Source organism: Haliotis asinina, chromosome 8 (assembly GCF_037392515.1).
Source record: "Haliotis asinina isolate JCU_RB_2024 chromosome 8, JCU_Hal_asi_v2, whole genome shotgun sequence".
Classification (NCBI taxonomy): Eukaryota; Metazoa; Mollusca; class Gastropoda; order Lepetellida; family Haliotidae; genus Haliotis; species Haliotis asinina.
This window is the reverse complement of record NC_090287.1, coordinates 50,763,354-50,778,193: the sequence shown is the minus strand read 5'-3', so window position 1 is coordinate 50,778,193 and position 14,840 is coordinate 50,763,354. Positions and strand designations below refer to the sequence as shown.

The 14,840-nt window shown below is 37.9% G+C and overlaps 2 protein-coding genes across 4 annotated transcripts in view; one reads left to right on the top strand and one right to left on the bottom strand.

The window, feature by feature from the left end:
• LOC137293480 (26S proteasome regulatory subunit 6B) overlaps positions 1-580 on the top strand; it is an 8,093-nt gene extending 7,513 nt beyond the window's left edge. Inside the window, exon 9 of the mRNA XM_067824045.1 lies at positions 405-580. Within this exon, the coding sequence (XP_067680146.1) occupies positions 405-518 (114 nt within the window). The 3' untranslated portion in view covers positions 519-580. The remainder of the gene's footprint in view (positions 1-404) is intronic.
• Positions 15-14,840, bottom strand: LOC137293471 (uncharacterized). 3 transcript variants are annotated; one of them, XM_067824027.1, is made up of 13 exons: positions 14,684-14,840; positions 14,139-14,281; positions 12,183-12,375; positions 11,553-11,676; positions 9,230-9,424; positions 8,615-8,802; positions 7,410-7,583; positions 6,864-7,117; positions 6,217-6,353; positions 5,316-5,501; positions 4,383-5,041; positions 3,337-3,421; positions 15-2,806 (listed from the first exon to the last, which is right to left on the bottom strand). In XM_067824027.1, exons 2-13 carry the CDS (start codon positions 14,272-14,274, stop codon positions 2,768-2,770), a joined length of 2,370 nt encoding a protein of 789 aa, XP_067680128.1. In that variant the 5' UTR covers positions 14,275-14,281; positions 14,684-14,840; the 3' UTR covers positions 15-2,767. The 3 variants fall into 3 exon arrangements, with proteins under 3 accessions (XP_067680128.1, XP_067680130.1, XP_067680129.1); XM_067824029.1 differs by lacking the exons at positions 12,183-12,375; positions 14,684-14,840 and having other exon boundaries at positions 2,703-2,806; positions 14,139-14,201; XM_067824028.1 differs by lacking the exons at positions 5,316-5,501; positions 14,684-14,840 and having other exon boundaries at positions 2,704-2,806; positions 14,139-14,355.

Sequence of the window (14,840 nt, the reverse complement as noted above, 5' to 3'; positions counted from 1 at the left end):
ATAATGTATCCCAGAGTCAGCATTGTTTATTTGTTATTTTATTCTTCTTGTCTAAAATTTGAAAGTGTCCTGAAAGTAAAGAAATTCATCTTTTATTAAGGTGACTGTAGACCAGAAGAGCATTTAATGTGCAAACATTCATTATCAAACATAGCATCCTTACTGTTGAATTTGATCTATTTTCACTTTGAAGACACATATTTTTTAAAAACAGTTTGTAATAATTTGTTAAATTCACAAATGGCTTGAAATGTAATGATGTATTTCAATTATGTGGATCGTCAGATGAGAATCAGTCCTGTGCAGCTAATTGAGGTTAAGTCTATGCTAAGGTCTATGAGAGACATCAAGCTAGCTCCAGACACATTTTTTAGGTGATGGTGATTTTGTTTCTTCCACTCCAGGCTGGTATGCAGGCAGTGCGGGAGAACCGTTACGTTGTTTTGGCCAAGGACTTCGAGAAGGGCTACAAGAATAACATCAAGAAGGACGAGACAGAGCACGAGTTCTACAAATAAATGACATTGTATTTATCTCACTTTCCAAGATCATTGTAATAAAATCTTTTTCCTTCATGAAACATGGGTTCAGTGTCTTTTCATTGTATTGACTTCAACCTGTACAGAAAATGCTGACAGTTGTACTGTATGTTTTAGATTACAAGAAAAAGATATACTACATGAACTTAACAAAATCTATTTAGAATCATCCTCAATTTTCAAGTGTCTCCATTCCATCATACACACCACAGGACCAGCTGCAACCAAAGCTAAGTTTCGATTTGATTTCTCTTTCTCATTAGCTTGAAATCAACAATAAAACAATCAAAACCTACTTCAAACCTTGAGGCAGCTGGGTTCACAGCATATATAAATAAAATCCGTACACTTCTCTGGGGTTTAGTTGGTAAGCTTGTTTTCCTGAAGTATTACGATGAAGTAAGAATGTGTCCGCTGCCTGGAAGTTACCAGCAATATTTGAGATGGCTTTCAGACAGGTTGAGTACAAGTGATGTTGAGGAGTTACATGATTGAAGGATTGTTTATAGCAAAGTAGTTGCGAAACAATAAACACATGCATCAATTTAAGTAAAACTCATTAAATATGAATTGTGATTTCAATTAATCATCAAAGCAGGCATATTGTGGGGTACCATGTTGAAATACAATTTCTACTGAAAAATTTAAAGAAAATTCAATAAGGAAACAAGTTCAATCATATCACGGCTCTAACAACATACATATATTTGTATAAAATATGTCCATTCATGAACACAATCAACCTGCTTACAATATATATAGGCAGGATATAATGCTACCATATACCCTGCTTCGAGAATACTAGACAAATGTCTGTAAGATACTATAATGTTACTAGTTGTTTCCAAGCAATCTAACCAGCAAAAGCAAATTAGATAAAATTGGAAACAACTTGTAAGACAAATGTTACAGACAGTCATGACTGCAGAGGTGTGCTTCTGACACAGACATACATTGTGCCTTCTTAACCTTGAATCGACATATTGTCTATTCACATAATCACAGTTGTCCATACATCTATAATGCACAAAACGATCTCTTGTGACATCATCCAACCAACTGCTTCCCACCCATATATAGCATGACCCTCCACAAATCTTTCCTTTCATACCTGTGGAATATCAAGGTGAAGATGGATGAAACATACATATGACCTACAAACATTTATGCTCTCTAAAATTAAACTAAGTTTTGGCACAGATGGAATACAGTTCAACCAGAGCATGACTATCTTATCATGATATCACGATCAGGAATTGTCGGTCATAATCTGACCTAAAGGTCATCACTATGAAGCACCCATATCATGGGCCTGGAATTCACACAAACATTTGGCACCAGTTATCTGTTCCTCATGCACATTTCATCCTCACAAAATTTGCCAACTCAATTGCTGGTCCAGTGAACAAGTCGAACAGGCTCTGAGCCACTACATAGATCAGTTTTTAGTTTCAAGTCTTTGGCATGACAGTTGGTCTTTATCCTACTTTGTCACTTAATCCTTTCAAACAAGTACTGGAACATGATCTTTTCTATTTACTCACTACAGTAAGAGTTTGTGCTAACCTCCTATACATACTGTGATGTCTGTGGTTAGTCAGCAACAAACACATACCGGTACTCAAGGTGAATCACCTTGTTGGGAGGGTGAGCTTAGTTTTACACTGCGTTTAGCAGTATTTCAGCAATATCATGGCAGGGGACACCTGATATGGGCTTCACACATTATACCCATGTGGCAAATTGAATCTGGGTCTTTGGCATAATGAGTAAATGCTTTATCCACTAAGCTACCCCCACTACTCCAGCTTTTCGGGATCCCACACACACCCAATATCATATTCATATGTCGTTGTATTTGGTAATAATATTCTGATTGTAACAAGAACAACTCCCTGTCAAAGTTCCCTATCTTTTGAAAGATTAGCTAACCGGCTAAAAATATCAGAAATAGGATACAAATATATAAAATTCAGCACCAAACAGTTCCAGTGAAATATACAGGATATCATAAAAACTTCCTTTCACTGATCGGAACAAATGAACAAATAGGAACTAAGGTTTAAATGTAATATTTTCAAACATGTTTTGTGAGTATTGTTGCGGGTATGTTCTTCAGTAGAGATACTTTTCAGCAAATTGTTGTAGTTCTTGACATATCAGTGACTTGCTTTCATCTTCATTTTATTCTTCATCTGTAGTTAACTCCCTTGTGTTATGTTGTAACTTCAAAGGTCAAGGTCATCCATCTGTAGTCGCTTTGAACACTGAAACAAGAAATGTGGGAATTTTTCACACACACACTGACTGACCGAAGATAAAATAGCAATATCTAACACTACAAAACTAAATGTATCTTCAAATACTTATATTCAGATGACCATGGCTTCTTTCTGCAACTGAACAGCAGGCTTTATTACTTCTCCTAACATGTAAAAGTGCAAAACCAATGTGTTCCATCATCAAATGCTTTCTTCCCACATATTGTTTTAGGTCAATTTGGTTGTGTACCTGCCGAATGGCTTCTCAATAGGCACATGAAACCACATGTCATTTGAAAACACTTGTAGCTATTTGCCATAGCAGGTTCCTTGTCAGCTTCTATTTCCATTATAATATGAATTCTTACATTGTGCTAAACACCACACCAAAGTGTGCACAACACCTTTGCATATGTGGAAAGACAGGGCATTAACAAGGACTATCTGACTATCCTCATTTTAAAGTCTTCATGATGTACAGTTAGTAAATTCTGAAATAAATTCTGTCTAAATGATAGTAGTCCTGGCTGGCACACCTGTGAGAATGGTACTTCACCGTCCCTGACCTCTGTGATGAAGCTGGCTATGTTGATGATGTTCATGCAGCTTTTTGACTCTGACCTGGAGGATGAGAGACATGTGAATATTTGTACAAACACAATGTCTTTTGTGCTCTTGCATACAAGTTTACGTACCATTTATCAATGTGATACAAGATCTTTATTACCCTTAAGATAAATCTGTCAAATTCTGATGGGTTAATGACCAAAGCATACAAAACCTTGTGGTCGGACTTGCCAGGGTGTACGAACTGTACACCTCAATTAATTTGTCACATGACATACTACACAAGTTGTACACATGACCTTGATCTCAGATGGAATGTGCCTTCATTACGGCTGATCACTTCAAACTTTTAGAGTTGACTTATGTAATGATGAGTATAAACAGAGTAATAAAATTGTTGCCACAATTTCTTATTTGTATGTGGCAATAAATGTATCCAAAAACTATAATGTTTCACTTGTCGTCACACAAAACCTCAAATTTGATCATTTTTGTTATAATCTAAGCCCCCGAGTTACCTCCCTTTGTGTTCAGGAAACAGCATGGTGAAACATTTTGCCAAATGTTGAATGTTGTTGTTTAAAGATAAGCTAAATTAAAGGATCTTGAGGGTAATGAATTCATCACAGTGTTTAAGAAGAATGTTCAAGACTGTATTACCCTTGTAAAATCTGTATTTATTTCGCTTGCGCCTCGGGAAATAAGGAATTTCCCAGGGTTTTACAGTCCCGTACATCCTTTCAAAATACCATATAACTAATAGTATTATGGATATATTGTAAAGTTGTCATCACTGGAAACATGTAACAAAAGCAGTCGCTTCAGATTTGTCCAAAATTCAACACAATCCTAAATATGCTAGAACAGTTACTTGTACAGAGATATAAATCCTAAATGTATTTCAGCTTAGTAACAGTAGGTTAAATGTTGGTTGAAAATGCCTTATTTGAAATCTATTCTTTCATTTAGAAAATACTGAACAAAGTACAAAGCCAATTAATAATGCCAAACTCACCTATTATTGACAATGTCAAGTATTTCTAGCGCTGCCTTGCTGAGTGCCAGTCGTTCTGCCAAAGAACATCTGTATTCTCCTCCCATTCCACCTCTTGTTGTGGTGAAACATTCATTGACAGGAGCAGCATCCTTGAAGGATTTCTTCCTTGGAGGGGTTAGAGCACTCCACAGTTTGTCATTGATGCTGACTTTGTAGTCCAGGAGATGGAGATAGTGGGGTTGGGCACTAAAGTGTGACCCTTCAATCAGATACATCATCCTCGTGGGTTTTTCTCTCCGCTGTCGACACAGACTTAGGTGAAGTTCCTCAAGGAGCTGTGCTGACTGGACATACCCGTCTGACACTATGATGACTACAAGTTGGGCTTGATCCAACAAATGAAGTCTATCTTTATTATTCTCACTTATGAAGAAGCAGTTTGTGCCTGGTGATGCTTGCTTTATCAACTCTGACAGAATAATAGCAAGACGGAGAGAATCATGAGAGAAACTGAACACAACACGCTGACCCCATCTGCTCAAAAGTTGCTGACTGTAAACTGATTGTTGGTTTGAGACTTTATATACTATATCTTTGCCCTCTAATTTGTACATTTCATCAAATTCCTGTTTCCGACAATGTTCTTGGGCTTCCCTTGGGGTAACAGAGAGAGTTGGCTGAAATGAAGACATGTAATACCATTTAGGCAGACCATCATGGAGATACTACTAACAAGTTTAAACATCCAAGCACTATCTTTCGCCTACACTAGATCCATACAATCCTCAGTGTTTCTGGAAAGATAAATCTAATTACTGTATTATTACTGCTATCACACATTGTTGTCCATCTGAAACCATCTGAAGTTGTACATGAACAAAATCTGTAAATATGTGTGAAATTGATGACTTAGTTTATTTCAGAATGAATTAATTAGAATTTAATTGGTACTTTTCCAATGTTTGGTCCTTTCTTTCCATGCCTGACAAACTTGATGATATCTTCTGAGATCCTGCTCAGCATGCTGACTGAATCTTTCTCATTGGCTACACACCCATCAAGTATAGCCACATGACTGAAGGCGTGGGGCACAGTCTCCATGGGTTCTACACATACTGGTATCAGGGAGACATCTTCCTGGAAGGATGAGCAAACAGATGATACAAATAACAAAAATGAATCCTTGGTTGTAACATGATACACAGTAAACAGCTTCTATTATCAGTCATATGTTTAAGCTGGATGAAAAATATGATACATAGGGACATGAAAAACAAAGCATAACTCAACATAATCATTATCCCTCTGCTTTGTGGTTCATTAGGAGAGTCAGGCTTTTAACTCGGTCTTGAAATGTATCTCTTAGAAAGCTCACTAAGTTTAATTCATATACTTTCCGTAGTTTCTCATAAAACCTGACCCTATCGCTGGCACTTTTCACACAGTAAAATATCACTGATCAAGGGCAGTAAGTGTTTATGAGCAAACTCAATATACATGTATTAAAGGATATTACCCTGGAAGAAAACATATGGGCGAAATTTTTAACTTGGCCTTGATAAATATCTCTTTAATAAGAATGCTAACTACAAATCAATTAACTTCTGTCCCTTTTCAGGAGAAATGTATGTACTTATGTGAAAAGCATGGAACAAGGGCCATAACTCTATACCAAACAAAAACAAAGACAGCAATTTTAAAAGACATTTCAGATGATGATTGGTTCAGTTCTCTAACTTAAACAGACAAAAATTTGACCTTACTGAAAAGCTAGTAGACTGACAGAAAGCTGAATCCTCACAGGCTTTACCAGTTACTGATATGAACAATTATGTCAGTGCACTTGTCTTACCCCTGCCAGTACTCTAGCCAGAGCAATGTTGTATTCCTCCTGACACACATCAGATCTGACGTAGTCCGGGGACAGCAGCGCCACAACACAGTGTGATCTGTCCATGGCATCATACAGGCTCTGTTGCCAGGAACTACCTGAAATGTTAAATTATCTTTCTCTGTTTGTTCTTTATGCTGTACTCTGCAATTTTTCAGCTGCATGATGTTCATCTGCACATAATGAAGTCTGGACCACAACATCAGCATCAGTCCACATACCTGGCACTTCAGACATGATGAAATGCATCAACCAGTCATCTCTTACGACAAGCATGGGTTGATGAAGACCATACTAATTCAGGTCTTCATGAGGTTCACAGCAACATGATGCCCACCAGCAAATGATACAGCTAGGACCTGACGAACTAAACAAAACCAAATGATTTCAAGACCTTCGGAATTCTACATAATCACCAAGTCAAGTCACAGAACCCTACCAATCAATCCAGGTATTTTCCCTCACTACCAGCATAAGCTGCTAGGTGTCCATCATACCGGTTTGTGATGTAAATTATGCACAAATATCACATTTGAAATTGGAAAAGTTGATAAAACATTGTCTTTCAAATGAAACACATTTGTGTGAGGACTCCAAGAAGGTCTTACCAGTCTCAAGTACACTTGTGTCAAGGAAGACAGTGAGTGTGGAGTCAAGTTTTTGTAGACATTGCAGCAGATTGTCAGCAGGGGCAGGGTAACTATGAGAGTATGATATAAACACATCATACATGTTTCTGATAGACTGTGCTTGTACAGAGCAGCCTTCCAACTCAGCCACACAAGCCTCCGGCAAAGAATTCAGGATTTTCACACAAGCTCTCTTGATCAGTGTCTGAGGTACCTCTTCTCCAGCATGCTCCCTGAAGTAGTAAATTCTCAGAGTAAGAGAAAGTGGGTTTAAACTGTTTCTAGCAATATTCCAGCAATACCACGTCTGAGAACACCAGAAACTGCAGAAATTATTAAATGTTCTTTGAGATGTTTGATGCTAACAGATGGATGATCACACTGTAACTTAAATCAAATTTTCATGTGATTACCAGAAGTCTCATTCTGATTTGGATGGGTTACTAAGTGTATCAATGAAAAAATAAAGACTTAATCAATTTTTCACTGGTGACATCAAGCATCATATATCAATTTTCAACTAACCTGCACTCAACATACTGCACAAGCTGCATGTAGGCAGGCAAACAAGCAACAGTCTCCACATACATTGGATAGATCTGGTGGTGTGCAGACAGACGATCCACACACAGAGCTATATTGAACTGTTCCAAACACTCCTGACTCTCCACATATGCAGGAGTCAGGATGGTGATGATTCTGGAACAGAAACAACGGAATAAATAAACAACAGAACAATTCATCTGACCCTGTTCTATAAGTACACTATCAACACTGGGCAACCTGGGCCACTGCTTAACAACTGCAGGAATTTATCCAGGATTCTGTGTTAAATAACCTAAAAAAAATAATCTTTATTTTCTTTAAATCAGACAATGACATACAAGTCATCCGTTTAAATCCATTACTTGAGTTATTACCCTGTATGATGTAAATTAATATATTTGTAAATCAGTTTTGTAAATATTTCCCTACATGTTGCAGGTAACCCTGATGGACAATATTGTAAACATCATCAGGAGCATCGCCTACACAGACTTGTCCGGACTTCTTAAACTCAAGGACAGTGAATGTGATACCATGGATAATGAGGATGTGTAAATAACTTTATTTACATTTTTATATGAATCAATGTAATGTTTATTTACGTCTCATCTTTGTACACATAATCGGATATTTTTTATTTAAAACAAATAAGTACATATATTTTTCATAACTTGCCATTTTCATATGTGCCAAAATTAAAGAGCATCCACGTTAATCCTGTTTTCTTTGTAATTTGTCAGAGCCTCCGAGTGGGGCGCGCTGTGTTCATTCAGCCATAACATTGCATTGGAAGTACCATGAAGGCTACGCTCATTGAATCAAGACACGTTACGATTTTAGCCTTCCCGGTCATGAACCGTACAAACAGTGACAACAATTACACCTGCCCCACTCGGTCAGCTGGGCCCCTAGTTCATAATTATGTACAGAAAGTATACTTACACCCTGGGCCACTACAATTTCCAAAATAAAAAAATATTAACCCAAATGCCTGCACGCAAAAGAATTCTGAGACTAAATATTTACTAAATGAAATGTCTTTAACAATTGAATCTTTATAGAAATAGTGTAATAAAAATTACAACATTGCTTCACGATAAATTACACACACATGCATCAGTATATTGGGCCACACTGATACAGGGAGAACTTCAAGTGACTTTAAGATTGTGAAGAAACTTCACCTGAATGACTGCATCATCACATGGAAGACATTCTCCTGCCACACCTCATCAGCTGAGAACTGGAGCTGTTGCTTGTACACCTTCAGTCCAGGGCGGATCTTTTTCAGCTGGGCAGCAATCATGTCAGCCCAATGGTTGTCCTGGTTACTGTGAGAGATGAACACATCGATGCTTTGATGTTCTTCTGGCTGCAAATATGGAACTGATAGTGAGATAAATGAACCTGATGGAGAGACATTTGTTTACCTGGAGGTGAAATACTGGATTAATAATATGAAATGAATGTGACTGTCACATACTGGATGAAACTAAAAGTAAACTGGCAGCTTCTGATGGAGAAATGTTGCATAAGAATTACTGGGGAATTATAGAACAAAACTGAGGGCAAGATACTGGATCAATATGATGGTGGGAAATTGCATGTAAGAGTGATAGTGAGATACCTAATAAAACTGATGGTGAGAAGATAAAAAGTTAAAAAAAAACCTGAAGTTCTGTTTAAGACAGATATGAATCCGCTTAATCCACATTCCATCAAATTTGAGGGAGGGGCCACCAGAAATGGGACTCACACATTGTACATCATGGGCATCACACAACCTGACCTTAACTCACCTGTTTCAGGTTAGAGGACCCCCAGACCTGTTTAAGATCTTTGAACAGTTTCACTGCTTCTGTGTCCTTCTTGCTGAGATTGTATGGATTAGAAGCATAGAGAACAATCTTCAGACAGCGAAGAGGCAGACCAGCCTTGATCCAGTGACAAGCTCCATCTACCATTGCACGCAATACAGATACTCGTGACTGGCCCTAAAATACACTGAGTCAGTTAGCTGTGGCATTTTTTGCATTACATCACACTCAAATTGATACTTGTGCAGAATGATATGATCTAACCATTCACTTTCTGCCAACAAAACTGTAAGTATGCCACTATCGCAAGACACCCATGAAGGTTCAGGCCCCCCTAAGTAATTGAAGGAATTACAGCAAATTTGAAGGAATTGCATCTCAAATGTAAACAAACGCAGCCCACTCGCAAAACAATTGCAGCGATATCGGTAATTTAGCGGTAATAACAGAAATACATCGGCCCTATCGGAAAGCAATGTCGGTAATACTGGAAACACGATCGGCCATCTTCGGAGATCTTTCGGTCGCAAGCGGAAACTCACGCAACAAAACATGGCATCGTTGGAACAAGCACCCGTCTCAGTGAGATTTCTTTTTAGTTCCTACTATTACAATTTTATACTTATCCATCTTTGACCACCCGTGTTGAATGCGTTTAGGTATGAGGTGTTGTCGGGGCAATAGCTTATGTTTTTAGGAAAAGATAGTCACTCTAGGAGAGTGTCACAAGTCATGCCCCTGCAGTTTGTTTACATCTGAACATCGAAGTCGTGCCGATGATTACGAACGTGCGCCAGATATAACATCATTTTTTTAAAAAAATGTGTTTAAATTTGTCAATTGCACTTCATAGCAAGACAAATTATGGCTCATAAACTTCTTCATGGCGCACGTTCATGATGTTCGTAATCATCGGCACGACTTCGATGTTCAGATGTAAACAATCTCCAGGGGCATGACTTGTGACACTCTTCTGCAGTGACAATCTTTTCCTAAAAACATAAGCTATTGCCCCGACAACACGTCATACCTAACCGCATTCAACACGGGTGGTCAAAGATGGATAAGTATAAAAATGTAATAGTAGGAACTAAAAACAAATCTGACCGAGACGGGTGCTTGTTCCAACGACGCCATGTTTTGCTGCGTGAGTTTCCGCTCGCGACCGAAAAATCTCCGAAGATGGCCGATCGTGTTTCCAGTATTACCGACATTGCTTCCGATAGGGCCGATGTGTTTCTGTTATTACCGCTAAACTACCGATATCGCTGCAATTGTTTCGCGAGTGGGCTGCGTTTGTTTACATTTGACATGCAATTCCTTTAAATTTGCTGTAATTCCTTCAATTACTTAGGGGGGCCTGAAGGTTTACCAGATGAAATAAATAAACAAAATATCAATATGGATCTAATGTTAATTTTGGACAGGGTTAGTGTCATCAAAATTACACTATGTGAATGAAAACTAAACCCATCCCCACCCACCTAATATCATATCTAGCATTATATCAAACTGCTTTCTCGGAGAGCAACCAGTTCAGGTGATGAAGGGTATATGAGGGGAGATCAAAAAGTTTATAGAATCACCAAGAAAACGATACAAATGCAGTTATTTTTATGTTTTATTTCTCAAAATATTATGTGTCAAGCTTAAGAAATTTAGTTTTGCTATGTTCCAGCCTCTCAATCCCAATTTGGCTTGACCTTTTATATTTGCACCCTCAAAAAATGCAAAATCAACAATAAATGCATTATAAACTGCAGGAAACAAAATATGCAAGAAATATTTTGTGTGTTTGAGATTGATAGAAGTCCCCTAGAGTCACATATTTAAGTTCATAACAATGCAGCTGCTAGTTAAAGTGACTCCCCTTCATGTTGCCTGAAAGAGGTTCTTTTGGAGACACTACCCATCCCCTTTCAGATGACCTAATCATAAGGAAGTCATTCAGTACCATACTGAACAATTTGTTTATGATACACTCTGAGGGCATACCATTATCCAAGCAGTACCAATGACAGATTTTCTGCAGTTTTGTTAGAAATATTATAAGCCAATGTGTGTTGTGATGACTAATATCTCGTTAACCACATTACCCTCATATGTGAAATTTTGGATATGACTTTTCTAAAGATTCCTTCAAAATAAAATGGAAGCTTTCCAGTCACTGGACAACAAGAATACAGTTACAAGTAGTTTACATATTTTCTGATCTACCCTTACACAATCCTACATCTCATGACTATAGTATGCACTATCAACCAAAATCTTGAGAGTAATGTTCTCACATGATATTAACTCTGACCTGGCTTCCTGTGGCAAGGAGGGAGGTGATGACTGTTGTGTCCTCATTGTTAAAGATAGGTGTCATGGCACGGAACATGGTGCTGATCTGCTGGGCCGTTGTTCCATTGCCAGAGCCATGCACTCTGGAAATAGTATCAAAAAGGAAAAGGATTTCATCATTTTGAGCTCCTCAGTGTTTGTCAACCAAAACAAGGATTTTATTAACTTTAAAACCAAAATTCTTTTTCTAAGAAACGTAATTACATACATTTGTTTGCTTATTTGTTTTACTTTGAAGGATTACAACAATAATAATGTAAATGTTGAACAATTAAAAAATGACAAACACTTTTTACTAACTATCACATGGATAGCATCTTGAATTATGAAAACTCTTCCTCTGACAAAATTAATATTATACTACTATATATATCTTAAATATAAATCCTCCATTCACTGAAGAATATATTTTTCTAGCTGGGCTGATCTACCCAAACATTGCCTTACCTAATAACACAAACACATTCATGTTGCAATCAATGATTGCTTTGATCTACTCAATATCGTTTGTCACTAAACACCCTACCCCTACCTTAAATCCTCTGTGAAATGTCTAATTTCATTTTCTAAATAAGCAAGAAATGTGTACCTCTCAAAACACACCAGTCGCCTGTAGGGAACATTGTGGGGCAGTGGTTTGGACACCCAGCAATGGAAGTTAGTCCGGAGGTCAAGCTCCTTGTCCTGTGATAGTCCTTGAACACTAATCTTTAGATTCCGACTCAAAGCACCAATAAGAGTCTGAGGTTTTGATACCGAGAATTCACCAGATGAATAGTTCCCTGTGAGGTATGTCAAACAAAATACATCTCCTAAAGTAATGGATGAAATGCTTGGAAAATGCTGTTCGGCTTCAGCATCAATAGAATGAATCTGACACAAGATAAATGCACATGTGATACATGTATGACTCTACCCAGCTGGATATTAAAGCTCAGATGGATTTCTTGATTTATTTTTAATCGATGGTTGTTTTTAAAGGACACCTACAAATGCACTTGAAATACAGACTATAATTATTCATATAGCCTAACTAACTAAATAACATAAATGATTGTAAAATGTTTCGCATTTTTAACACATATATTTGAAAAAGATAGAACTCTTGTACCAGTTATATTCAAAATAATTACGCTAAAAAGTCAATTCAAATCACACACTGATAATCTTGTTCAACCAAAGAAGTTTCACTTTGTGTATGAGCACTGAACTGATAACATGCCACTGGATATATATATACTATCCATCACAATTTCAGACCAACTGGTGTAAATGCAGCCACTTCATCTCAGCTGTCCTAAACTAGACACTGCAAATTATTTCACACTGTTTAAAGAAACAGTTCACATACGTATAAATATATTGTAAAACAAATTCATTATGTTGAAAGTATTATTGATATGGTGGGCAGGTATTTTTGGACTGGTTCAAACATCAGCTTTTACTACAGCTGGATGAACCAAGCGTTATCATCTTGGATAACAACAGTACATGTCCCTATTACCATCACACCCATTACATGGGCAATCTCAAGGCTCAGTTGCAGGATTTTCTCACTTCCTGTAATGTGCCTTACAGGTAATCAGAAACAAAGTCCAAGCTCATGGAAAAAATCTGGCAGCACAAAAAGTCAATCCAGTACATCACAAATGAACTTGCTGCAAAACAAGGCCACATGGTTCTGCATACACCAGTATGGCAGTGTGAGCTCAATCCCATGAAGCTGATCTGCGGTAACTGTAAGAACTTTATTGCTCACAATAATACCACATTCAAATTCAGAGACGTTAAAGAGCTTGTGTTTACTTCTTCTGCGAGAATTACCCAAGAAGTGTGGCACAAGGCTGAAAGGAAAAATAATGTCTGCAAGACGGAGTTAAAGTCAGTCGAGTTGCACCTGTTGTATTTCCACTAGAGTTCACAACTAACAGTGATACAGACACTTAATATTTTGAGAAAGTCACTGTCATGCACTACATCTGCCTGCCAGGTGGGTCACAGTATAGTTTGTTCCTTAGAAGTGTTTCTACCATGAAATTATTTCTAAGTTTTTCGAATTTTTCGAGCTATCACTATGATTAGTAAATGGTACATTATAATTACTCATATGCTATATTAGGTCAAGGTGGTATGAATGCTTATACATTATCAAATAATCACCAAAAAACAATTTCCAAGCATTTCTGGCATTACTTTTATCTTGATTCCACAAGTGTTAAACCATTTTCAAGCATACCTGTGTTGAAATATTGCTAATAGTGGTATGAAACACTACACTTTAGTCACTCACCTGCTTCCATTAGAAACAGGTTACATAGAGTAATGCCTTTGGCAAGTGCTTTAATCAAAAATTTCCATCCATTAACCCAGGAGTGACTGTGTACTGTGTAAGAAGCTTTGGAAAAGCAAACGTACCAGGGCAAGTCTGGGTTGTATACTCCCCTGGGAATTGATACAAAATTATAAATCATCGGTCATGGCGGCAAAGGGACAGTTCCCATGGTGTGAATCTGCCACAGGTTTAAATATCTAAATTCAGGATTACCTTGAGATGCAGAGACCATTACAATGTCCACTGCCTCATCTTGTTGCAGCTGGGTGATGTCCCCTATGAGCAGCTGTATCTCGCTTGTACCCAGGGCTGTCTTCAGCTGGATGCTGTCCTCCTTGTGGAGAACCATCTTTCACCTCAACAGGATCAAACATTGAGAACGCCATATAGGATCAAACACTGAACACATCATTTACTGAAAAGGATCGAACACCTACAGCATCCTTCCCTAAACAGGATCAAACACTGCGAGCATTTTTAACATGCCAGGACTGAACATTGAAATCATCATTCACTTGGACAGAATCAACACTGAGAAGTATATTCCACCAGAATACGACCAAACATTATGAGCACTAATAACATCACAGCTATCATCATGATCATCATGTTACATCATCACCACTGTCACTGCTTGCTATCGACTGTTGCCCACTAACAGGTCTTACTACCAAGATAGTTATTTGATGTCATTAGTGCGGGCTGGCGTAGCCTTTCTTTTCACCGCTTCTGCCTATTATACATGTGATATAGCCTACCTCAAGTCGTCCGCTTGTGGGCAGTATCCTACAGTTTGCTGTCCAAAGTGCAGGTTTCCGGATTGAGACGCCTCGAGAGATATATGTCTCTGCATAGGCAGAATCAGCCTCTTATCGATGAGGCTGCCTTAGAGTCCTGACTATTTAGTAACAGAGT